The sequence below is a fragment of the Lacerta agilis genome, chromosome 13 (assembly GCF_009819535.1).
Source record: "Lacerta agilis isolate rLacAgi1 chromosome 13, rLacAgi1.pri, whole genome shotgun sequence".
NCBI classification, from domain to species: domain Eukaryota; kingdom Metazoa; phylum Chordata; class Lepidosauria; order Squamata; family Lacertidae; genus Lacerta; species Lacerta agilis.
In genome coordinates this window covers 26,279,249-26,305,225 of record NC_046324.1, presented here as the reverse complement: position 1 = coordinate 26,305,225, position 25,977 = coordinate 26,279,249, and the positions used below count along the sequence as shown (strand labels likewise).

At 40.7% G+C, this 25,977-nt stretch overlaps 1 protein-coding gene and 1 long non-coding RNA gene across 8 annotated transcripts; one reads left to right on the top strand and one right to left on the bottom strand.

The window, feature by feature from the left end:
• Window positions 1-388: 388 nt before the first annotated feature.
• Window positions 389-20,675, top strand: GOLM2 (golgi membrane protein 2). 7 transcript variants are annotated; one of them, XR_004427805.1, is made up of 11 exons: window positions 389-757; window positions 4,395-4,449; window positions 5,806-5,908; window positions 7,529-7,619; window positions 8,363-8,510; window positions 8,824-8,904; window positions 10,203-10,298; window positions 12,100-12,258; window positions 16,781-16,948; window positions 18,994-19,187; window positions 19,856-20,675. XR_004427805.1 is itself a non-coding variant. In XM_033168097.1 (10 exons), the coding sequence occupies exons 1-10, from the start codon at window positions 431-433 to the stop codon at window positions 19,062-19,064; spliced, it is 1,296 nt and encodes a 431-aa protein (XP_033023988.1). In that variant the 5' UTR covers window positions 389-430; the 3' UTR covers window positions 19,065-20,675. The 7 variants fall into 7 exon arrangements, 5 of the variants coding, with proteins under 5 accessions (XP_033023988.1, XP_033023986.1, XP_033023989.1 ...); XR_004427806.1 differs by adding an exon at window positions 17,867-17,925 and having other exon boundaries at window positions 18,994-20,675; XM_033168097.1 differs by having other exon boundaries at window positions 8,366-8,510; window positions 18,994-20,675.
• On the bottom strand, window positions 18,669-25,977 carry LOC117057215. The gene is made up of 4 exons (XR_004427807.1): window positions 25,363-25,977; window positions 24,780-25,012; window positions 18,955-19,092; window positions 18,669-18,698 (listed from the first exon to the last, which is right to left on the bottom strand). It is a non-coding gene; the product is annotated as an uncharacterized LOC117057215 (long non-coding RNA).

The following is a 25,977-nucleotide window of genomic DNA, read 5'->3' as shown; positions in this document are numbered from 1 at the left end:
GTCTAGTCTAAACTTTATTTTAACCTGCTCCCATAACCCTGGCATACAGAAGAAAGAACAAACTAGGCAGTCCCCTCTCCATGCACTGGCAAGCCACTATGTGCAGACTAAAAAAGTCAAATTTCAAAATCATCCTATTTTATTAAGAGATGGTTTTGGAAATTAGTATGTTAAATAAATGCTTTAGATTATTTCTCAGTATGCCTTAAGATAAAAACAAACTTGTTTCTATTTATATACATGCAATGGAAGCTGAACACAGCCCAGTCAATGTTTCTGTGTACAGTATTCCCATTTTTTATACAGTACAGTATTTTGTTTCTGAAAAGTCAGGGTTTTTGTTTTCTTTCTCTACTTGTGCTGACTTGGGTACTTTCTTTCCTGGTAGGTGCAGTGAAAAGCTGAAGCGCCCCCCTCCCCAGCCTCCCCCATGGTGGGGTTTGGGGCCAACCGTAGGGGGGGCCGTCTCCCTTCATTCCTCTTTGTTGCCTTGCTGCTAGTCATTGCTGTCCTTGCCTTCAATTACTGGACTACCTCATCCCGCCAAACGGTCCTGCAGGAGGAGGTGGCAGAGTTGCAGGGCCAGGCCAAGCGCAGTGATGTTGCCCGGGGGCGCTTGGAGAAGAGGAACTCTGAGCTTTTGCTCCAGGGGGAGCTGCACAAGAAACAGCTGGAGCAGAAGGAAGCTGAGCACAGCCAGCTGAGCAACCAACTGCAAACCAGGGAAGGCCAGATAAGGAAGTGTGAAGAGAGCAGGGTGAGGTGTCATTGCATATCATGGTTGCTTGTGTCTATGTTATGCTGTCTAGTACTGTATATTCCAAACAGCATGTCTGAAACTAACTGGTCACCAGCTGCCTTTTGTGATTCAGGATCACCACCTTGTGACCAAGTGGAGATTTCCTGTAGTAAGGTTTGCCTCTGAAATCTCCACAGAAGAGAGCAAGGGCAGCTGTTATCCACCATTGAGCTTCTAGCTTTCCCTTTCCAAGCTAGTCCCATGAAGCCTTTTGATATGCTGAAGAGACTCCATTGTGGTACCTTTTGCCTATGTAAAAAACTGCAAAGCTCTTTCATGTGGTTTCAGCCCACCCACTCCCATCTCTCCCTCTGCCTCTCCTTTTTCTCCACTGTTTAATGAGGCATGTTTTCAGCTTTGCTTTCTGTTCTCTGTTAGGAGAGGGGTGGTAGATTCCCCTCCTCATCTTATTTCAGAAGAGAAGGGGTGTGTATGGGTGTGCTTTTAAGCAAAACGAGGTTTTGTTTTGGGAGAAAGAGGGAAGGGGGATGAAATCAAGGAAGAGTGGGGAGGTTGCTTTGTTGTTGTTGTGACAAGTTTACTTCCTTCCGCTTGTGGGCATTCCTTTCTTTTTTACATAATGGTTTGGGACCTCCTCTCTTCCCCCAACCCCCATTATTTAGGAGGAATATTATGGCATTTTAAAGACATAACACATTTAAGCCCACTTTGTCAGACTGCTGAATGCACCTCATGAAGGCAACTGTAGCTTACAAATGTTTGTTTATATCACAGAAGTCTGACAGCTTGTTGTTTTATTGTGTTGAATCTCTTAAGACTGGAGTCCCATTAGCTGTATTTACACAAGAAAACACTCTTGAGAGGACATGGGACCCATCAAGGGAGAGAGGAAAGATGGTGCTTACATTAATCTTTTAATATTTTAAGAGATTCTCAGATTCTAGGTTTTCAAAGGAAGGTTTGCAAAATGCATTAACATTTACAGAGTTAGTTTGCCATGGTAAATGTGGCATCCCAGATACCCAGAACTTTTCATGTAACAGAATTTTGACGGCTGAGGTGTACAGGCAGTCCTGCAAAAAAGTGTTCTTTTTGTGGAGGAGTAAATCATGACTGGGAGTAAGGAGCCAATTTGTCCAAATGTCTCTAAAGCCTTGGTTTTCATAGATTATTCACTATTCCCAGGATGTGTCAGAGCACTTCATTGTTCCAGCTGCCAACACTTTCATTGTGTGATCACATAGGAATAATTATGTGGCAGCAGAATGCTTATCAATCAAGGCCAAATTCCAAATGTGAATGCCTGGGTAGTACATTAATATCTGACCTCTAGGTACAAATGGTATTGAAAGTCAGAAGTTGTAGTCCTGGGATTAACATTGCAGCCTAATTAATGTAAGGCAGGCATGTCCAACAGGCAGATCACAATAATGGGTAGATCACTGCCAGTTTTTTTAATACTGTGAATAGATCGCAGTCTATTGGAAGTTGGACATCCCTGAAGTAAGGTAATGCTTGTTAAATCATATTGACATAGTAACTAATGTGCAGGCACTCTAGGTGGGGAGGCTGATTATCATGACCTTTTTGGGACCAGAATGATGGGTGACTTCCTGCAAGAGTGACAGGAGAAGTGTGACCCTGTGATCCTCCTGAATATGCAGCACCTTTTGAAACTGTTGAGCACAGAGGACTGGCTCTTTGGGTTGGGAGTGTAGTGGTTCCTCTCCTCTGCAGGAGCAGAAGGTAGCCTTGGGAGACTTCTGTTGGACCCCATGGCAGTTGATCTGTGGAGTCCCTGAGGGTTCCATTCTGTCCACAGTGCTATTAGCCATGCAGATTCTCAATCAATGTCTAGCCACTGTAATAGCCTGGATGAGGGAGAATAAATTAAAGGTGACTTAGAATAAGATGACGACGCTGTGGCTTGGTGGTTTCTGAGTTCATGAATTAGCACAGGGCAGTCTAACTTTTCATATCAAAACAAAATAAAATAAATTCCTTCCAGTAGCACCTTAGAGACCAACTAAGTAGCACCTTAGAGACCAACTAAGTTTGTTCTTGGTATGAGCTTTCGTGTGCATGCACACTTCTTCAGATACCTACCTGTAACTGGAACTTTTCATACCAAGTGGGCTGCAACAGTACTTCGACATGGAACCTGCTGGCCGCACACTTATCACGGGGTAGGGGGGTGGGGTGCAAGCCCAAAATCTGATGCCCCGCCCCCCTGCAGCCCTCACATTGCCTTCCCAAAGCTGGGAAAGTTCTCACTAGGATTTGAGAAGGTAGAAGGACTCTAGGACCCTGCCAGAGCCTTCACACCTCCTTTCCAAAGCCCAGTGCCTCTGCCTAGGCTTTGGGAAGGCAGCATGAAAACAGTTGGGGGGCATAAAATGTTGCTGAGGGATGGCTCGTGCCACACATTGGACCATTCTGAATTAGGAGAACAACCTATTCTTGGTGGGGTTCATTTCCCCTGAAGGAGTAGGTACAGATTCTTAAGGGGTACTTCTGGATACATATCTCTTACTGGAGACAAAAGTATTCACAGTATTGTGCAGTGGCTTTGCTCACCTTTGGCTGTTTCCGGACAGGGTTAGTTTAGCCACAATGATCTGTGTTCTGATAACTTCTTGTTTGGACTACTGTAATGCAGTAGTCATTACAGTATGTGGAGCTACCTTTGAATACTACTTTGGAACTGCAGCTTTTGCAAAATATGGTTTTCCATTGTTTGAGTGGGTCCACCAGCCAGAGTGGTTGTCACTCGGGTTCTTAAGGAACTTTCTGCACTGGCTGCCAGTTCATTTACAAGTCAAATCCAAGGTTTTTCAGATGATGTATAAAACCCTGATATGCCTTGGGACTTAAAATCTTGAGGGAGTCTCTCTCTCTCTCTCTCTCTCTCTCTCTCTCTCTCTCTCTCTGTGTGTGTGTGTGTGTGTGTGTGTGTCCTTGCATGGGAGATTGGTTGGGGCAGGGGGCTCCTTAGCTTCTGTGCACTTCACTGGGATGTGGGGTGGTCCTTTTCTGTTGTGGTATCTGTTTGTAGGAAGGGACACCCCAGAATTTGGTTGATACCTTCACTGCTGCTTTTTAGATGCTTGCTTGAAAATGCAGCCTTCAGTGCAATAGTGCCACTCACATTGGCAAATATTTCAACTGCTGTTTCTACGATTTGTTGTTGTTGTTGTTGTTTCAACTGCTGTTTCTATGATTTGTTGTTGTTGTTGTTGATGATGATGATGTTTGGTTTTATGCAATATTATTGTTACCTGCCCAGAGATCTGTGAAAGTGGGTCAGAATATAAATGAATAAAAAAATTCATTGATTAATCTGCATTCTAAGAAAACATTGAAGTGGTATTTTTGTTTTAAAAACAACAACATTTGAATGGCAGGTGGGGTCAAAGTAAAAAGTGTTGCTTCTTATTTTCTTGAAGTATAAATGGTTTGTGTGCAATATCTTGAATGAAAAAGAAAATTGATTTTGGGAAGCCTTTGTTGAAACTTTAGGCTATTTAATAAGCTCAGTGTTTCATCAGTCTTGTTTACCATAATCATTTTGATATTAACTGTATAGTCATAATATGACCACTAATTTGCACAATATTTAATTCCTCCTTTTCAGATTAAGCTTCAGAACAACATATCATACCAAATGGCAGACATACATCGCTTAAAGGGTAAGGAGTCAAAAGAAAGGAGAAGCATGCAGCAGTTAAACCTACTAATTCTGAGAACAGTATAAAGAAAATATACTGATAGCAAAGTAGCAACTGGTGATGTGGATTATTTGTAGAATTGTGAATTGGAAAAATTTCTGGTGCCCTAGAGATCTAATTTAGCAGGTTTATTTTACTTGTATTGGTAAGCAAAGCTTAAAACTTTGCAGCTGTCAAGTCTGCCTAATATCCTTCCTCTTGACATGAGCTAGAGCCTTTCTTTAAAAATTAACATGCTGTGTTCGTTTATCTGGCACAGGTGGGCCATTGCCTCGTTTGCCATTTCCCCCTTTCTGCTCCTGCCTCAAAGACGAGAGCATGAGTTCTCTTTTGTTACAAATTCTGCAAATGTGCCCTCAAATGATCTTGGTAAATGTGCCCTCAAATGTCTCATAGACCTTAGATACGCAGCAGTGTTTTGGTTTTTAAAAGGAGAGTTGAAATTATAGCATTGGCAGTGACCTATCAGTTGTACAGCCAAGTGCTATAACATTAAAATAATTTAAAGTCCTCTGGTGGAGATCTTACATTGCTCAATTCAAAGAATTGCTTTGTTTATGCAACAACACACCACTGTAGTATTGTCTCTAATATGGTTAATTACAGCTGGTAATCTTCTTACGCTGCTTTGTCAGGTGAAGTTACAAAATCATTTTCTCACAGAATGGAAGTCATGTGAAATAAATAACATTATGCCATACCCTTTCCAACACTGATATATTTGTTCATATATAAAGGGTGCTGGAGAGTAAATGGCAATGCTTTACGAAGACAGATGCATATGCAGACCCAAGTTAAATCCCCATACATCTATGAAGTTGATTGGGTGATCTTGGACCCTAATCTACATTAAAGTGTTGTGAAGATAAAGAGGGAAGGGAAAGAAATATGTAGACTCCTCTGAGTTTGAACGATGGGCCGGATGTAAATAAATAAGTGCTGTGGCTCCTTGGGCCCTAACATTATAGTTTGCAAGATGTAGTAGCTGTAGGAGTCTGTTTTACTAAAATACAAGCATTAGATATTAAAAATCGAATGTGGCATCACTGAGACAACCGTATTATGCCACGGAGACTCCAGAAAGAAAAGTAACGCCTCTTTGACACGCCCAAAAGCTTTCTTCTATCTTGTAATGAGAGTTCTAAAAAGTTATATTTTAGGTTTCGTATTTATTACTTGTCCAAGACATTAGCTTATACAGAATATTCTATTTTAGCAGTGGAGAAATAGCAATTTCCCAACTTGTGGGGGAAAGTTGCATTTAAGTTATGAAGGCATTATTTTTCTAACCATCTTGACTTTTACACATTGGCTTAGAACAACTTGCAGAGTTGCGTCAAGAATTTATTCGTCAAGAGGACCAGCTTCATGAATATAGGAACAACAATACACAACTTCTGAAAAGGTTGGAGTATGAAAGGTGAGCATAGTAATATATAAATCTGAACTGATGCCAATGTATTCTAATAATACAGAGTTCTGCAGAGTCTTTCCAGGTTAGCTGTGCCATGAACTTTCAGATCAAAGTGGAGTCCTGCTTTTGACACCAGTGTCCTTTATTAGCTATATGCAAAAGGAGTTAGAAGAAAAGCATATTTTAGGACAGCTGTGGTAGGGTAGTGCCCTTTCTGCCCTCACTGAAAAGGAGAATAGTGAAACTTCATGATTTTGACTTGCTTGCTAAAAGAAGCAAAAGAAATGGTGCTCAGAACCCGTTAATCAAGGTATCCAAGGTAGATAGATTGATAGATAATACTTTATTCAGCTATAAGACCACAAGGTAAAACAAATCAATAAATAAAAACAGCATTTTACATTCTAAAATATCAACTAAAATATTTCAATGCATAATCTCCTTCGCATTACGTACAAGCTCTAGATGTACCATATTATGGCCTTAAAGATAAAGATGGAACATAGAGTTTACTAGATTTTTAATAGTCATGAAGCATTCCATGAAGTCTTTTATATGAAAGAACTGAAATCAGGAATCTGGCAACCTGTAATGTTCTATAAGAGTCAATGTCCTGGAGTAGATAAGCTAGATGCAATTCAGGTGGTTTAGCAACAATTTCCAGAATGATTGAACTCAGAATCCTTGATCGGGGAACAATGTATAAAGGGCAATTTAACAAGATATGGTAAAGGGATATTGATTTGTTATCACATGCGCATAAAACACAGGTTTTACCATTAGAAAATCTATTGCTCAGAACATTTGAGATCCAAGGTAGAATTCCTGAGGGATGGCAATCTCTGCACCAAAAATGTATTGATTTCCTACAGCACCATCAGCCAATACAGTGAAGGGTGCCTCACAGTTTGCTATGTTATATGGAATGGAGGAAGAGCCAATTCCATGTTCCACCTCCTGACTCAGGCAAGGAATAAGCAAATACAATGGTTTGATAGGGAAAGGTCTGACAGGAGATTTCAATTCTTGTGGCACTTATTCATAGACTCATAGTTGGAAAGGACCCCAAGGGTCATCTAGTTCAACCCCCTGCAATGCAGGAATCTCAGCATGCAGTCCCTCGTCCAGTTTGAAACCATACCTGTCCCTACTTAGCTTTGCAAATGTACTAGCAATTTTATTGCCATTCATGTGTCTATAAGAAGAGTCACCTTAATTTAGAACCCAAGTCTTAGTAGAGGCTGCAACTCTTTCCTTTGCAAAGAGCATCCATAATATTGTGGTAGAGCATCTGCTTTGTGTGTAGAATATTTGAAATTCAGTCCCTGGCATCTTCACTTAAAAGGATATGTGGACTTCTGTCATCAACTCCAGGATTCTGTGATCTTGGGTAATACCCATCTTGCCTTGGACTTTAGAGAACCACTACCAGCTGGTGTAGATGACTGATGCTAGGCTAGATGGACCGAAAGACTGGATTCATACATTCAGTGCCTTGCAAGGGAAAAAGATACTGTTTTGTTCCAGAAACAAATAGTACTTCAACAGAGAGCATATAAAACCTGTGTCAATCTTGGACAAGTTATAAAATTTGTTACCTGTGTTGTACATTATCTGTTCTGCCAGTTTTCAGTGTGGACATCAGATCAAAGAACTGAGGATGCAGCATGAAGAAAATATGAGAAAGTTAGAGGACCAAGTTACACAAGACCAAAAGGTACATCATCTAAATGCTCAGTTGTTTAAGTCTGTGAAGGGCCATAGTTGAGGGGTAGAGAGAGCATCTTCCTTGGATGCTGGAGGTCCCAGGTTTAATCCCCAGCATCTCTAGGTAGAGCTGGGAATGTCCATGAAGGTAGGTAGCTTCGTATGTTCCTATCATTTTTCATAGACACTTGAGAATGCTTTTAAATACCATTTTCCTTTGGTAATTTCCTCTCTAGTTACTCATTAAGAGAAGAGTCAGGATCTAACCCAGGCATAGGCCCATAGCCCTCCAGATGTTTTGAGACTACAATTCCCATAATCTCTGACCTGTTAGCTAGGGATCATAGGAGTTGTAGGCCAAAAACATCTGGAGGGCCAAGTTTGCGTATGCCTGATCTAACCAGCTTTCGCTCCACTTGGGAATGGATAGGATTGCTTTGCATCCTACCCTTCACTGCTTGCTGCATGATTCTAGGATGGGTTGCCAGCACCCCTGTTGCTATGATGATGATGATGATAATGATAATACAATTTATTATTTATACCTCGGCCACCTGGGGTAGATCAGTTCTATCCATAAATTTGATGTTAGACTTTGTTATGAGAAAAGAACAAAACTTGGCTGAGATAGAAGTAGAAGTGAATTTCCATTGACAACAAATTGAATCATCCTAATGGAGTTACAAGCACACAGGATGTCTAATTCAAATGTGAACGAATGTGTTTCATAGTTGGTTCTTTACATTTTTGCAGCAGGCGGCACACAGAAGCCAGTCCAGTAAGGATATTGAGAGCAACCTGAGCAATAATCCAACAATATTGAAGACAACGCAACAATTGGATGAAAAGAATGTAATTAGGAATGAAACACCTTCCATCAACAATATCTCAGATGGCAAAGGTCTGTCTAGTACAATTGTGGGTCATATCACTATGTACCTCTTAAGTGTCTTGGGAGAATGCAGAGTACCTGGCTGGCTAGGAACTCCTCAGTCTTGTGGCACAGATTTGGTGCCATTTTTACTACTGGCTAGCAATGAAGTCTTGGAGAGAGTTGCTTGCCTTTGCAGCTAGCTCACAGAGGGAGATGTATTGCTTTTTGTTTACCAACTATGACCTACTACCTCTAGTCCAGTCCTTGTAACAATTCTGAATGCACTTAGAACTTAAAAGTAAGCAGCAGTAAGGAGAGAAATGTCTTGTTGCCTTGACAGAGAAAATTAAACCAGGAGATGATGCAGGCATGCCTGGGATAGAAGAGAATGACCCTGCTAAAGCTGAAGATACACTCACAGGTTAGCAAAGATATATATTATTTCTAAGTAATCTAAACTCTATTATTTTTGATAATTCTGAAATACCCATTCCCTCCCTCAGCAGTTTGTGGGGTTTTTTTAGATGGGTTACTGATTTCAATTCCAGAGAAAGGGCTAGATATGTCAGATTTCAGTTTGTTGCCAAAGGTGACCAAGGGCGTTTACAAGAGGACTTGCCTGAAGAGGGGTAAAGTGCTATTGGCTAAAGAAGTTATCAGATGTGAAATAAAAAGACAGATGCCGCACCAGAATCTCTGGGTTCCTACTTGTCTTGATTTTTAGTATAAACTGGCAGAATTACCGTATATATTCGAGTATAAGTCGACCCAAATATAAGCCGAGGCACCTAATTTCCCTACAAAAATGTGGGAAAGCTTATTGACTCAAGTATAAGCCGGTTCGCCTTTGCCACTGTGGTAGAGGAGGAACGAGCAGCCCAAAGCAGCCCTTTGGGCTGCTCCTTCCTCTTCCTCCTTTGCTGCTGTGGAGCTCACCCCGTCGCAGGGTTTCGAACCGCCATTCTTCTGATCAGCAAGCCCTAGGGCTCTGTGGTTTAACTCACAGCGCAATGTTCCCTTGTGTTATACAGAGAAGGCTGGGATCCTGTCCTGTTTAAGCAGGAGCCAGGGAAAGTGAGCACCTGTGGGGTTTTAATACTTCCTTAACTGATAGGCTTTCTGCCTTCTGGGGTCTAAAGTTTGCATTTATGTGAGCAGTTCAGGAATGGAACAAGCTGCCTAGGGAGAGTAAAGAACCACCGTTCTTGTACACTTCTTAAGGAATGGTTGACTTGAGTATAAGCCGAGGACAGCTTTTAAAGCACAAAAAGTGTGCTGAAAAACTAGGCTTATACTCAAGTATATATGGTTGTCACTGATTCTTGCTCATCAATAAGTATAAATAGGGAGGTGGGAAAGCTTTTTTAAATATATTTTTTGCAACCCCACAAAATTGCACTTAACTCTTCTCGGCATGTGAATGCTAGCAAATGCTGCCCTGACAAAACATTTCAAACTGGTGAGAGCACAAACTTTTGTTATAGTATCCTGGATTCTGGCCCTTGCAGGAAAGCCCCTGCTTCTGTATGGCTTATCTTGAAAATATAGAAGAGCTTCTGGCAACAACTGCATTTGTACCAATCTTGGTTCACTTGTCAGAAATCAGCCCTTCGCAGAACATATCAGTTCTCTTTTTGAACAGTGCGCTCAGTGGTTGCCTTAGGATGTGCCATTGGTATTAGTAGATTAGTGAGTCATAGTGTGATTTTGTTTGTTTAGCTTTGAAGAAGCCACTTGTTTCAGCTTCTCAGAATGAACCTCAACCCAATGGAAATCTTCCAACAGAAAAGCCCCATGCTCCAAATCTGGCTCAAGGTAAGTCCCTGGTGTATCTTCAAAACAGGAGTAAATATTCTCCTTCAGTGAAGACAAAATAAAAATAAAAAATAAAAAAAATCCTTCCAGTAGCACCTTAGAGACCAACTAAGTTTGTTCTTGGTATGAGCTTTCATGTGCATGCACACTTCTTCAGATGCCAGTGAAGGGCATTCTAAAGCAGGTTATCCCTCACTCTCTTATGGTGGAATGAGGTCACCAGTTCTTTCCCAGTCTGCTAAGAGTCAACAGGGGGAGGACAGTGATTTGGTTTGTGTCCAACCAAGTTATAAGTACAGTAGACTTGTTGAAATTAATGGTCTTAAGAGAAAAAAAAGTTCTCAGTCTGGCCTCTCCTTTAGTCTTTATGCAGAGCCAAGGTGAGTGTGATCTAAAACTTCTTTAAAGGGACCCCTGTCCATTAGGTCCAGTCGCGAACGACTCTGGGGTTGCGGTGCTCATATCGCTTTATTGGCCGAGGGAGCCAGCATACGGCTTCCGGGTCATGTGGCCAGCATGACTATGCCACTTCTGGCAAACCAGAGCAGTGCACAGAAATGCCGTTTACCTTCCTGCCAGAGCGGTACCTATTATCTACTTGCACTTCGTGCTTTTGAACTGCTAGGTTGGCAGGAGGAGGGACCGAGCAACTCACCCCGTTGCGGGGATAAAACCACCACCTTCCATCTCTGTTTCTCAGGTTTAGCAAAGACATTACAAAGCAGACATTATTTAGGAATTAGAGGCGTGAAGGTGTACATGTGGGCAGCTTTTATTTGTAAAGTGAGCAATCCCAGAGAACAGAGAGGTGTTAATCACAACAGATTGGAAGTGAGAAGCAACCACTAACAAGGTTAATCTAACTTGTAAAAGAGCTGAAGTTAATCCAGTTTGTTTCTCTAGGACCATGGTTCCTGAGAGCCAGTGTGGTGTAGTGGTGAAGAGCGGTAGACTCGTAATCTGGGGAACCGGGTTCGCGTCTCCACTCCTCCACATGCAGCTGCTGGGTGACCTTGGGCTAGTCACACTTCTTTGAAGTCTCTCAGCCCCACTCACCTCACAGAGTGTTTGTTGTGGGGGAGGAAGGGAAAGGAGAATGTTAGCCGCTTTGAGACTCCTTCGGGTAGTAAAAAGCGGGATATCAAATCCAAACTCTTCTTCTTCTTCTTCTTCCCAACGTGGGACACAGGGGGGTAATTTATTTTTAAGGGGGGCAATTCGAGAATGAGTTATTAACAGTGAATGGCCTTTTAGGCTTCCTCCACTTGAATAGGAGTTCCCTTTTTCAATAAGAATAATTATATGTCACCGGGGGGGGGGGTGGATCAGCATTTTATAGAAGCTTAGGTGGGGCATGGACAAAAAAAGGTTGGGAACCACAGCTCTACGCTGCCCCACGCCATGCAATAAATTAAACAACTGTACAAAGTGGTTTGAGTGACACAAGTGGTCACCAGACTTGGTAAGAAAGTAAAGTCCAGGCATGGAGAAAGCCTGATGCTTCCAATGATGTATTTGCAGCATTCCTGTTAAGCTTTTAAACGAAGTGTGACAGAAGTATCAATAGCTGAAAATGGACGACACTCCTTCCCCATTCTCTGCCTTGACTACTGAGAAAATGAAAGCACAGGTGTCAGCAATGTTTGGAGAAAAATCTGTAAAGAAGTTTAAAAAACACAAAAAAACAAAAACACCAGGGGATCCCCTGCCCTTCGGAAAGGACTTCATTCATAAACTGCTTTTCCTTGTGCCTGAACAGTGCAAATAGTCAAAGTCCTTTAATCGTTTTTTGCGCTTCCAGGTGTAAACAGTAACCAGGATGGAAATGCTGACATGATAAGGCAGATCCCACCAAATCCTCTTCAGCATTTGATTCCTGATCATGTCCTAGATAATCAGAAAGCTGAAAAAGAACATTTAAAAAAGGACAGAATCAGTGACTTCCAAAGAATGAAGCAAAGTAAGTTAATCAGACCCTCGCTTATATTTCTCTCAGACCCTCCTTCATAATTGGAGCACCAGTTGATAAAACAACACAGTAAAACCAAAGTGTGAATTTTCTAGATAATATTCAGGTAATGTTAGTAACACCAGATCTTGTGGGGGTGGGGAGCTTTACTGTGGTAATTTTGAGGATGTATTTGATTTATGGAAAAGAGACAATGGGTCACATTTCCATTGTGAGGCACTGTGAATATGAGGAGCAGCTTTAGATAGGCACAATTTTCAGAATCAAGTTGATCCCGAACTTTCTTTCATTGAATTCACGTGGCTTGTTATAAATAGGAACTTAGTGTGCTTAAAATGTTGCTTAGTTCCAAAAGTGTTGCCTACTTATTTTTTTTCAAAATTTTCTTGAGGGTTTAAGGTTCATTTTCGCCATATTATGACAACATCTAACTTCGATTATTTCATTGTGTTAAACCTAGAAATAGACTGTCTTTGGCTGCAAATCCTGTTACAGTTAGTGGAGCATATACTTCTGTTTGGGCAGGTTTAAGACTGTACTGTTAAACAGTTTAATAAACTCATGGATTCCTTTATTTTCATAGTGCTTAACAATTTTGAATGGCTCCGAAACTGATAAATCCATGCAATGCAAGCTTTATTCTAACTCTTTTCCTCAAGTTAGGAATTGCTTGCATCATTGAGGGTTTGCTTTAATATACCTCTTGGAAAATAAAAATAGCTGAGCTCTGGTCTTGTGATGCAGAAAAGTGGAACTTTTTAGGATTATCTTCTGTAGCTTTAAGTGAAGCATGGTCAGTTTGCCTTGACGTATTTATTTTAAAACTTTTGTATCTTGCCTTAAAGCCCAAGTTGGAAAACAGCACGAGCCAATATTACAAAACTACTTCTGTAACAGAGTGAAAGATTACAAAGATTACCAAGTAGACTAGCCAGTTTTAAAATTACTGTAACAAGTGGGATCTGCAAAAAAAAATGTTGCATGACATGCGTCATCTCCAGGGCTTTCTATTTTCCCCTACCTTCCTGAGGGTTTTTCAGTGATGTTTTTTGTCCTTCTACAAGCCTTTGGGTTTTCCCTCACTCTTATATGTGGATGGTGCCATTTTGCTTTCATAAGGATCCAGAACGTTCCATAAAACTTCAAGAATAGGGGGAATGGTGCCACAAACTCCCACAGCATAGTTGAAATGACAAGCTGAATTGACTCATCTTTGCCATGCTGCAGAACGCCATTGAAGATAGTGCAAGGTAGGCTCCCTAGTGAACCAATGGGGCAACTAATGAGGAAGGTCCTGTATGGCTAGAGTCAAATGTGTGGTTAGAGTTAATGGGACACACAAGGGTATCATCACCAGCTCTTTGAAATGGTCCTGGAAATAAATTAAAACCTAGTGCAGCTGTTTCAGCAAGAGAGTAGCATGCTCCTGATAAGCTGCTTTTGTTTTTTACCTGACTGCTGTATTCTGGGCCAGTTGAATATATAGTATTTCAATATATAGTATTTGTTGCTCAGATTCTACTTGTTAAAGATTAGTTATGGCTGTCCGGTTTCTCCTACCATATTTGGTATGGGTATTCTCCCCCATACCACACCCCTGTATGGACATAGAATATGAAACTGTATTGCTATGTAAGGGTCTCAAAGTAATGCCCGCCTATGCAACTTAGCAAGATTGTTGTTGTGTTTGAAAACAGCCTTGGGCATTTAGACAGATGCAAATAACTCAAGCGTTTCCAGGAACTTTCCACTTTATTGATTTCAATTTATTAAATGCTTCCTATAAAATATTTCTAAGCAATTTAACTATTAAAAACAATAACAATAAAAAGTGATTTTAACTTTTAGACATGGGAACTTCAGAGTTCTCCTGTGTGGCTGAATGGTAATTGAAGAATTTTTGAGAGAACTTTAAAATAACCACAACAAATGCTAGTAATATTACCATAGACCAGGCCAGGGCTGAGGAACCGGATCCACTTTGAATGCCAGATCCTGATCTGTTCCCTCCATCTGCAGGTCATTTTGGCAGGTGGGGCATGTCAAATGACACCCAGTGATTCAAATTTCAAGCCACAGGGTCATTTCCAACTCTAGTGTTATAATCCCACAACTCTAAGATAAGAGATGAGCTTTTCCTGTATCTTATTTCCACCAGAGCATATTAATTTGGTACTTATACACATTTCTAATTTGGCATAACATTTGCTATCTTCTTTTTTTATTCTAGCATTCAGTACTTAAAACATCTTGATAATGCATCAGATATGACGTTATCCTTCCCTTTTTCATGTTTAATGTCAAAGTTGTAATCTTGCAAATGCATACTCCATCAAATTAATTTATTATTGGTGCCTTTTACTTGGTTTAACCACCTCAAAGGAGAGTGATCCGTGCACAGGGTTGATAAGTTTTGTCCAGTTTCTCCACCAAAATTATGGGCGAGGACCATGGGCTATGGGAAGGTTCAGTCAGCCCCAAGTCTAACATTTCTTTAATCTCAGTGGAGATTAAATCTGCTTGCACTCCAGTTACTCTATAAAGTGGGGAAGCAATTAGCTTAGCCTTTGTTAATTTTAAATTAATTAAATTTGTTAAATAAAATTAAATAAAATTAATTAAATTTGTTAAGTGATGTTAAAACATAGAAGTTGGGGACAAAGGGAAATACTGGGTTGTTGGTTTTGATTAAGCTCTAATACATTGCTTCGGCATTGTTTAAAATGTACAACTATGCCTATGCAATGACTTTGGGGGTGGGACAAATGTGGCGGAATAATGCCTGCTGATGATTCAGGTTCATCATGGGTTAACCTATCACTCCCATGTTAGGTAGGTGTTCCCTGGGAGACGGAGCTAGTAAGGAGGGTAGTTGGGGGTGGAGGGTGAGAGAGAGAAAATGAGAGGTTAGGCTTAGGGGAATGTGAGGAAAGGTCATTACCATTGCTAAAGGGATGCAGGAAATATTATAACGAAGCTGAATTACATGAGAAGTTTTGTACCAGTAATATCCCGAGACATCCATGTTTTCTAGTTACCTAATAAAGTTAAATGTGCTTAAACGTTAAAAAAAAGATAAAAGAGATGAGCTTCTGCCTGCTGCCTTTGCAAGAGCAAGCAGGTGCTTATTGCCGATCTTAGCATTGTGATGCTTAATGCTATGAGATAAGAGATCACTCCTCTCCAATCCAAACTTAGCACTTTGTAATGTTGGGCCAGATTCAGAGGCCTTGTGGGCCAAAGATTCTCCACTTTGTACCCCCAAGTACAAACATTTTTTTATGTGAGCATGAATTCCTCAGTGCACCTGTTGGCACTTCTGGCTCTGAGCAGATTATCTGACAAGAAAGAATTTAAAATTTCTAAAAATACTTTAAAAATTGCTTTATAGTTTAGCTGTGGCTCTGAAAATGAACTTTTGAGCCTTCATTTTTTTCAGATCTGCAACATTGGACAGGCATTTAGGAAATAAGTTGAAAATTATTTCAATTTATGAAGCTTCTAATTGTTTGCTTCAGTCGTTCTTAGCTGTTAATTTTCAAGATACAGAAAACATGAAGCATGACAGTGTAACTGGAGAACTCTCAATTGTTGAAGTCTTCACTTGCCACTTACTGTTCATTTCATATGGAAGATTTTAGCGAACTTTATTTGCTTGCAGCTTATTGTCAACTCTGCTGTAGTCCGTATTTCCGACACTCGTGTGTGTGTGTGTGTGTGTGTGTGTGTGTGTGTATCTTAGCTGTTTAGCTCAAGTGTTCAGTTCGTAAATATTGTTATTGGAAAACACCAAAGTCCTATGCAAGTTTTCATCTTCTGGAAATGTCAGTAGCCTTCTTTTGCAGAATCCTACATGGCTGAAATAGAAACTTTGTGTTGGGCTCAGACTTTTGCCCAAAGCTGACTCTTCCTCTGCTACTAGCATGACACTGAATCTTACTTTTTGCTCATGCGTATTAGTGTGAGATGTATTCTTTTCTTTGGTTTAATGTATATTTTCACTGTGTAGAACTACTTTTCCATTTTTTAAAGTTTCTAAAGCTTTGAAAGTTTCAGATTAGAAAATAGTTACATTAAAGGCTATAGCATATAAACGATTATAAAGTTCAGATCTTGTCAAAGCAACCAAAATCTTTTGATAAAGTTTCATTAATACAAGATGCTCACTTATTCCAAAAAGGCAGTTGCCTTCTTTTGAGGGAAGTGTTTTGCGGCTTAGATACAAAACACTAGAGATTTTAAGGGGCTAGAGATAATGAAAGGTCATAAAATTTAGTGCTCTGAAGTTCCAGGCAGAAGGATTTGTTTTTTAAAAAAATAAGCAAGGCCTTGAACTGCTGAATATTTTTCTCTATAGTGCTGCAAGGATTATTTGCAACCAAACACTTTTAAACACTTTTCTGAGTTCAGATTCCTTCCTGCTTCTCTGTACTCCGCTTTTTTTTCCTCTCCCCTTCTCTCCCCCTCCCCTTCATCCTGGCATCTGACTATAAATCCTTTGCCTACTTCACAGGCCGGTTCTTTGATGAGAATGAGTCCCCTGTTGATCCGCAACATGGCTCTAAACTGGCGGATTATAATGGGGATGATGGGAACGTGGGTGAGTATGAGGCAGACAAGCAGGCTGAGCTGGCCTACAATGAGGAAGAGGATGGTGATGGTGGTGAAGAAGACGTCCAAGGTGAGCTTGGGCCTTGTCTCCATCCCATTCATGTGATTCCCTCACTTGAGAACCATGCTGCAGTGGTGTAGAGTTCCACTATTTAGCTGCTTAGAAAGGTCCTGCTGTGAATAGACAGCTGAATTTTGACTGTGTCACCTTCTAGCAGTTCAGCTTGTGAAATAACTCTAGAACTTTAAGCAATTTCTAATTGGTAGTAGATATGGTTTTTTCCAGTAGTCTTGAATTTGTACCAGAGGGCGTCAAGGGTACTTTGATGAAGCTGGTTCTTGCCTATGCAGGGCACGATAAAACTATTCTTGAAGGTGCTTCTGCGTTTTCCTCCTTATTGCCAAGGACTAACATGGTGGCTGTCCTGGAATTAATTTGTGTGTCTAGCTATTAGGAAAGCATGCGGATCTGGCAGAGGCCCAAAGCTGAATCTGTAGCCATCACTGTTGTGATTAACTATAGCTATCTGGAATGTTCTTATGACTTACTAATATAAATAATCAGTGTACCACCATGGTGCATTTCTGTTGCTTCCAATACCTAAAGTGTTCTCATGCATGCTCTCATCTCGCCTTGGTCCATCACTCTCTTTTACCTGTTTGCTTCCATTGCTTGTGTGTGTGTTGTGGTATCGCTTCCAAACCCTAAACTGTCTCTGCCAACTTGAAGAACAAAGTAGCACATAGTAATTTTTTTTTTGTACTGCAGAAGACTCTAGAAATCAGTAAGAAATAGCTTCCACAGTTCAGTTTTCCAAATCACATTAGGGCCCAAACTTGTATTCATGTTAACTAAACCCCTTTTTTCTTTTTACCCTGCCCACTCTGGAATACAGCAGTTTCCCCATTCATTTCAAGGGCTCTTGTGGAGACATCCTCTCATTAAATTACGAAATGTGAAATATACATTTATTTTGCATCTTCCCAGGATAAGATGTTATCATTTTCCAAAGCTTCATTCTTGACACTGGTGTTCTAGTCTTCTAGGTCAGTTGAAATTCAATTTCGTTGTACTACGTACAATGACAATAAAGTATCTATCTATCTATCTAAATTCTTTTAAATTGGCCTGCCTGCAAGTACCACAGAATTTTAAGAGGGTGTTTTTGTTTTTGTTTAGTTTGGAATGAAGTGCTGCTGGGATTTCTTTAAAATATGCTTTTTTCCTATCAGTGAACTTGGTAGGTCCAGCACACATTAAGTGACAGAACAACTTCTATTAACTTACAAGTACATTCTCACAATCACATTGTAAGCATAATTGTATGTGAGATTAATCTGTTGGGAGACCATAAGAGAAAATGATATTAGTGCTCTCTAACTACATTCCTGTCTGAATCCCCTCATGTAAATATTGGGTGATAATGAAGTTTAAATCAAACTGGGTGCTATCCTTCAAAACACTGTATATTTGTGTGCAAACAGATTATATTGCAGTTCTGTTTATGCCTCTTGTACCTATGAACAGCATTTGTCCACAGCAGGTGATTGTGGGAGGGTTACTTCTGGTTTGATGGACTCTGCCTTTCTGTGCCTAGCAGCAGGGTTTCAAACTGGGTGTGCATGTATAAGGTGTCCTAAGGTAAAGCTACTGTTCAGTTAATTCTAGTATGCTGTAAAAGTCTAGAGGGGTATAGAGAACACCAGTTCAGAATCAGTACAGCTAAATAACTTACTCATTTTACTAAGCCAAAGGGGTGTGTAACCTGCTGGTTGGTTTGCTCACAAAAGCTCCTGTGAATCCTCCTTGGGATTGTGTTCTGTATAAAACAGAACAGATGGGATACAGATGGGATGGGAAAGAGTGAATAGGAAGGAAAACAGTGGTTCAAAGCAGAAAGTTTACAGAAATGCAGACCTCTAGAACAAAGGGTGTTACGTAATTGTTTCTCTTAGCAAAGCATCTTGCATACAAAAATTCTGAATGTGCACACTTCACACACCCATAATTTATATGGAAAGGCAGTGAATTGTTTGTTCTCAACACATGGTTCTGTGGGTTTCCAGAGAACTTACTCAAAAAACTTAATGTTGGTTTGCCTCCTTTGATTCCAGATGATGAGGAGAGAGAGCTTCAAATGGATCTTGCAGACTACAGAAAACCACACTTCAACGATGTACTTTAAATTCCAAATTACCTTTATCTGAGGAATTCTGCAAGTGGGGAAAAAATGCAACCATTTTTTCAGTATTTACTGTAAGAGACACTGAAAAGAATGACAGCAAAAAGTTAACAGTGGAAGGAGAAGGTAAAATGCTGTGTATATGTATATAGTTGTACTTATTTCGCAAATGAACAGAACCAGAGATGGTTTGTTCTTTTAGGAGATGCTTAATAACCTGAAACTACGCAAAGTTGGGTGCACCTGGCTCTTTATTGGACTGGGCAGTAAGACTGTTCCTTACCTGTAACCTTTGAAATAATAGCTAACATTGCAAAATAACTTAGGTCAACATGTTTCTGAAACTAAGCCACTTTGTAAACTGGAGAACTTTGTACAGTTTGTATCTTATATATGAATTACTTCATTGCAGGAATAACTGTACAGATGGGACACTCTTTGATACCACAATGTATTTAACCCATGCAAGCAAATTATTCATTTCTCTTACTGTTGTGATTTGCATTTTAGAGACTACATTTCATTTTGAGAAAGTTGACTGAAAATGTGTTTGTGTTTTATGAAAGAACTTTCCTTACTATAACTAAGGAAGGTCTGTGTGATACATACTACATTAATTCTATATGAGACAATATTGTTAACTCTAGGAGTGACTAAAGTTATCCATAGTAAAAATGCAGCAACAGTGTAGTAATTTTATAGGATAATTACCAGAGTTTAAATCTGCAAAACCTACAAACAGTATTTCCAACACATAAAAGCTATAAATATTTTATTTGCCTTTGTTTTTACAGCAGTGATTTCAGTCTTATGCAATAATAGCCGAATGTAATGGAGAGTGGCTAAAAGTGCAATCTCATCAGTTTCTTCATTCATTCCTGTCTGAACCTCTGATGTGTTTGAGAACTGGGAGTCATGCTCAGTTTGTTTCAACTTCAGTGCTGTAGTATGGATTACTCAAAACGCTGGGCATGTTCTATGTTTTTGCGGTTTTGTACTGTGTTTTTGTGTAAGAGGTCTTATTTTGGTTTTTTTGTTTGTTTTGATGTTTAAGCACTTTCTGAAGTTCACAGAAATGGTTATGCCCATCTATATCCTGAGCAACAAATTATTAACCCTAGTTATCAACAAGGGCTACTGTGAATAAAGAATTTAGGTCCTATGACAGGGTTGATTGTACTTCATGATTTCTGCTGTACTCAGGTTATTGGTCTCTTTGGTAAGTTAAAGTTAATTTGCAGTAATTTAATTAACAATTTGCATTGAATAAAAAGGAGAGATCTGTTTAAGACTTCCCTTAGAACAGTGTTTGTTTCTGACAACAAAAATGGAAGTTTGTGCTTGGGCACTTCTCAAACACACAAACCTGGACACATGTTTGTCTTAGTTTTATTTTAAAGCTGTAAAACTTACAAGGCTGAACCTGCCTTAGAGGTAGTTTCTCTCCCCCTCTCCCTGCCACCATTCCTAACACCCCTTTCTCCATAAGTCTTCAGTGTTGTACTTTGTGAATTGACCAAAATGTGTCTGCCCCAAATTAGGTGTAATTTTATTAGGATTTTGCTGTTGAAATCCAAAATTTAATAGGTTCTAATAAAACTTAATGCAGTTTTAGTGCTTGTCTTTTGTGTCCTTTCAACCATCCAGTGAAGGAGGGCAATGTCTTCCAGGGATGTGCTGCTCTCCATTCTATGAACCTGGTCAGCCTCACAAGCTGTCCATGGAGGAATTTTTATGATGCACTCAAGGCATAAGTCATGCTTCTGACCTTATGGTATAAAAGGCTGCCTTCCCCCAACATGGTGCCTCCAGAAGGTTTGGATTTCAATTTCTATCAGCTCTAGTCAGCCAGCAGCTGAAAGTTGTAGTCCAGAACATCTGGAGGGCATCAGGTTTGGGAAGGTTGGTATAAGTGTGCTGGTTCCTGAAAAGGGGGAATTGAGGCTGGCAGACAGACAAAAATCCTTATCTGAACAGAGATTGATTTCAGCTTTAAGACCCATAGTAATTAACACATTATTTGGTAGTCTCATGTTTAAAGAACATCAGTTCTGGGGTTCAGTTTGATTGCAATAAATCCCAAGTAATGCTGTTTCACACAAAGAATTCCCCTATGCAAAGTACTTAGGTGTAGGAAAATTATCATACAGCAAAATGCACACTTGTGCAAGTGCATCGAGACTAAAGTCACTGTGCTCCTCCTGTGGTCCATCTGCTGCTACCATTGGCATGCTACCTGGGCCTAAGCCATTGTTTGGTTTAGCATTATCTCTGAACCTGGGCTCTTGGTTTTTCTGGAGTAAGAGAAACCCCAAGCCCAGGTTCGAACATCATTCTGTGTCAAAACCATGGTTCAGTCCTGGGTAGCACAACAGCAATATCTGCTCCAGGAATCTACTCCTCTTGCTAAACTGTGCTTCAGCTTGTAGACATGCAGTCTTAACATTTATTTAGAGTACTTGCTTTCCTGTTTACAGCCCTGAGCACCTCTTAAAGCAGTTTATAAGAATCTCAAAATTAAAGTCAAACTGCAATCTAGACAGGAACAGAAATGGCATGGTACTCGTGTGAAACAGATTATTCAGCCCTTGTCCTTCTCTGGTATCTGAGCAAGGACCAGCTCCTTCCAAAGTATTTTAGGCAAAGGTGGGGCTGAGCAGCTAGGTCTTACTCAGCCCATGATGGAAGTAGTCTTCCCTTGCTAGCAGGTGGCAGTTGCCAGGAAACAGCTCCTTTTGAGGCAAGGCAAGGGGGCTATACAGCTATATGTTGCTTAGACTCTGACAGAAGTAGTCTTCCCTTGCTAGCAGTTGCCAGGCAACAATTGTGTGAAGCAGCCTGTCAGGGAAGAAATAGAGAAACTGCATGTTGTTCCAGGAAACAGCAATTGCTAACTATTGGGATTGGGGGGGGGGGTCATATAAAGTAGACATGGACCAAACTGACAGTCTTGCTACAGCAATGCAACTGAGCTTGTACAAGGTAAGCACAAATCTAACTCTTTTCCTATACATGCTTCTTGGTCTTTAAGTTAATGGGCAGGAACACAGCCACTCTAACACTGCTAATTTGAATCTGCATTGGACGTACATAAAAGGTGATGTGTTAAATTTTCGTAACTGCCTCTGTCCTGTAGGCATTATTTTCTTAAAGCAACATGTCTGCTGCCTGTGGTGCAATCTGAGTATCTAAATAGGACATGCTTGCTGTACACAATTCCATGCATGTGATATTGAAGAGGGAAGGGTTTGTGTAAAAATAAGTTTTTGAAAGCATCCACTTGTATTTCCTTCCAAACAAACAATCTAAAAGCTACAAGCTTGTGTTTGGGCTGTTTTCCAAAATGAGTGGTTTATACATCCACCAACTTATGTGTGATGCCATTACCATGGAAACAGGTACCAGCTTGACACAAATAATGCTGCACCATTTGAGGTACTTCCAATCCAACTGTGGCTTGCCTTAAGAGCCACATCTTGATTTGAAACCTGCAGCCCTAATATGCTAGAATAAAAAATTTAAAAAGCATTTAGCTTTCCGCCGTGATCAAAAAGCTTTGTCGTAAAGTATCTGGTAATAAGCATACCGAATCAAATTCTTAATGTCTGCTTTATAAATAGCAATGCCATTGCCCTATGCAATAATTTGTTTTAAACAGGGTAATCTCAGAAAGCAACTCACCCAGCCAACTTGAAAGCTTTGCATAATTTTGGATTAGGTTCTTTTATGCACAGTGGAAATGTTTTGAGTGCAAAGCCAGGACACATTGTTGCTCTAGGCAATCCAGAAGTTGTGCCCCATAATCCACTATAAATTTGGGTTTTATCATCTGGTTATGGCCCACTGCTTTTATCATTTGACTTATTTTAAGTTTGAAGTAGAGGATACCATGGGAGTTTTGTGCTGAAGGGCAGCTTATAAACTGTTTATGGGCCATTTGAAACAATATTTATTTATACAACATATAATTTATTGAACAGCAGAATTCCTGTTATGAAATCCATGGACCAGGCCTATTGATGCTTTAATAAGCACCCTCTTCTGCTATTTTTATGGTTGAAACAAGGCATGATAAGGCTTGTGGAAAGTCTGGGCAGCAGCAGTTCAGCTTCTTGGGTGGTTTCTTCAATCTCATTCTTCCAAAAACCACAAAGCAGATCCCAACATGACAGCTTCCCTGCGTCCCAGTTTATAAGCATAACCAGTTTTCTCTCACAAACAGCTTTTCTGAACAATCCAAACCCAGAGAAGCGTGCCAAAGAGTAGCCTCCAGGCACAGCAATCAGCAATGCCACCCTCACCCCCATCAAATCTTCTCACAACTGCCACGTCTTTAAGCTCAATTTGATGGTCTTATCTTCAAAGGTGCGGTCTCCCTCTCTCTGCCAACAGTACAAGCGTTATGATGTAGAAGTTGGTTACTAGTTCACAGTTCCTTATTTGCACAAAAGTTTGAAACAGCTCAAGCAGAAAACTTAAAGGTTTTGGTCTATCCTTATCATGACTGACAGACTGTGCCTTTCGATAACATTGTTCTCCAATTCAAACTGTTGTCTTAGTGCAATCCCAAATGACAATAAATAATAAGGAAATACACCATAATAAGCTTTGACCTATGCCAAATCGTACATCCACGTATGTCCAGCTCAATGTCTCTCCAGTATAGTGCAAGGTCAAATGTGACCCACTGCCAATGTATATAGAAAAGAATAAGTGGGCATGTACACCCCAAAAACAAGATTTAGGCCACACCTCCAGCATTTGGATAGCACTGCATCACATTCAGCCCAATGCATTTCTTAGGCACAGACATTTTCAAGTGCTAGTACGGTACCTCCTCACTCATACAACCCCAGTTCCTTTTTTCTGCTATTGATTGCCCAGCACATTTGAGCTTTTATAGGCATCAAGCTGCCACTTCTGACAGTTTGCTGCACCCAAATGCCATACTGGGCAGGGCATAGTTAAATGCCTTTCCACACACCTGGAGGTGTGGAATTTAAGATTTGGGGTGTGCACTGCCCAAATTATTTCTTTGTTGTTGCCACTGGAGGTTTTCACCCACTTGGTAGTATTCACCAAACAGTGATTTTGATGGAGAAAACTATTGTGACTCTTGGAGGCAACAGCCTGTCACTCATGGAGATATACTATGTGGTAGACAAAAGCTTATTCTGAGGTTCAGGGCCAAATAAACTTTAGTTCTCTTTTTAAAGTTTTCTGCTTGAATTGTGTTTTGAACTTTAATGCAAGTAAGGAACTGGTAACTAGTAACCAACTTAAGCACCATACAGATAATGAATTATAATAAAAATTGTCAAGTATTCTGATATTGGAGTGAGGGAATACAGGCAGGGTCCTGCAACAATAATACCACTAAACTGAATGCTTTCTGTCATTATGTGACTGGTAATGCTATAAAAGATCAGCCAGAGAGTTCTTCACCGGATTATATTGTTGTGGTGGCAATGTTTTAACTAACAGTCAGATCTTTTGTTGGATGGGTGGCTGCTCATTACCAAGTGAGCAATTCACACTATGTTTTGGGGATAAAATAATGATGGTGATTTTCTGTGGACTGAAAAGTAAAATGGATGGACTTTCACAAAACGTATTTGGACACTGTTACCTTGGAGACCTTGCAGCTCTGCTACCTTGAAAACAGATAGCACCTTGCTGAGCAGACACATACAGCTAGAGATGTAACAAAGGACTCACCTCAAGATGAAATCACAATGCAGGATACCTTTGCACTTCATAAGGAGGACAAACAAAATGTATGCCGGGGAAAACAAAAAGGCCTCTTTCCCCAGGAATGCATTGTTTTAGGCAGTTCTAACTGAGGAAAACTCTTCAAAGGTTTCAGGAAGGCCACTGTGAGGTCAGCGCTTTGATTCAGTGGTATACAAGTCCATCTCAATCCACTAGGTGGCAGACCAAGAAGCAGCATCCTTTGGGAAGGTGAAACACAGGAAAGTCCACTTAAGCATCTTTTGTTTATGGATATCACTTAGTCACCTTTCCATGGATGGGGAAAAAATACTCATGGCATTAAGTACTACAAAATGTAACGGGATTAACATTCGTGTAAATATAACTAGGTATGTAGCCTCTAAGGCAGATTATACATTTTAAAAGTGACCTATAAAATTAATTAGTTGCAGGGATTGTGACTTCTGCAACCGTTATGCAAAATTCCATCATATTTTTTTTTGGGGGGGGCCTTCTCTCTTTTAAACATTCCTTGCCTTCGAGCTGCAGTACCTATGAAGTTGTGCTGCTGGAAAAACAACAGCCTTACCTGCCAACTGCACCTGTTGGATTTGCTCTATGCCGCCTTGTCCAAACGCCCTAGGCAGCGAACAGGATCTCGCTGCCGATGGAACTGTTTCCTGCTGATCTCTTCTGTGGCTGCTTGTCTTCGAAATCAACGCAATCATTCCTCAATCTCCGACGAGCGGGAAAATTTAAAAACACGCACACACGAAGAAACTGCTTCAGCAAGTCCGAAAAAAGGAAAATCCTTCCCGCCGCCCTCTTCAGTCCTTTCGGAGCGTCTCCGAAGCGGCGAGCGGTCCCTACGGTAGCTGTGGCCCGCGAGTCCAGGGACCGGGCGTGCCTTTGCGGTCCCCGTCCTGGCGCCGGCTGCCTCCCCGTCCGAGGTGGTCCTGCTGCCTCTCGCTCGCCAGTCCATCGGCGCTGGGCGGCCTCCCACAGACAGCAGAAACAGCCGCTTCCTCCCTTGAGACAAGGCTTGTGCGAGTGGAGGAAGGTCGCCCGAGCATGTGCAGAGTGCCTTGGCGGCGGCGTCGACCGAAATGCATTTCTCTGGGAGACGCAGGACCCCACCAGCGCGAGCTGCCTGAGGGCGCCTTCTTCCCCTTCTCCTCAGCCGGAGCTCTCCTCCCTTTTCCCT

Excerpts from the sequence above, each read along its gene's own strand:
- GOLM2 (XM_033168095.1), top strand. The coding sequence starts at position 431 with ATGGTGGGGTTTGGGGCCAACCGTAGGGGGGGCCGTCTCCCTTCATTC. Across the intron at positions 5,909-7,528 it reads AAAAGGTTGGAGTATGAAAG|TTTTCAGTGTGGACATCAGA; the intron begins GTGAGCATAGTA and ends CTGTTCTGCCAG. Across the intron at positions 8,511-8,823 it reads CAATATCTCAGATGGCAAAG|AGAAAATTAAACCAGGAGAT; the intron begins GTCTGTCTAGTA and ends TTGCCTTGACAG.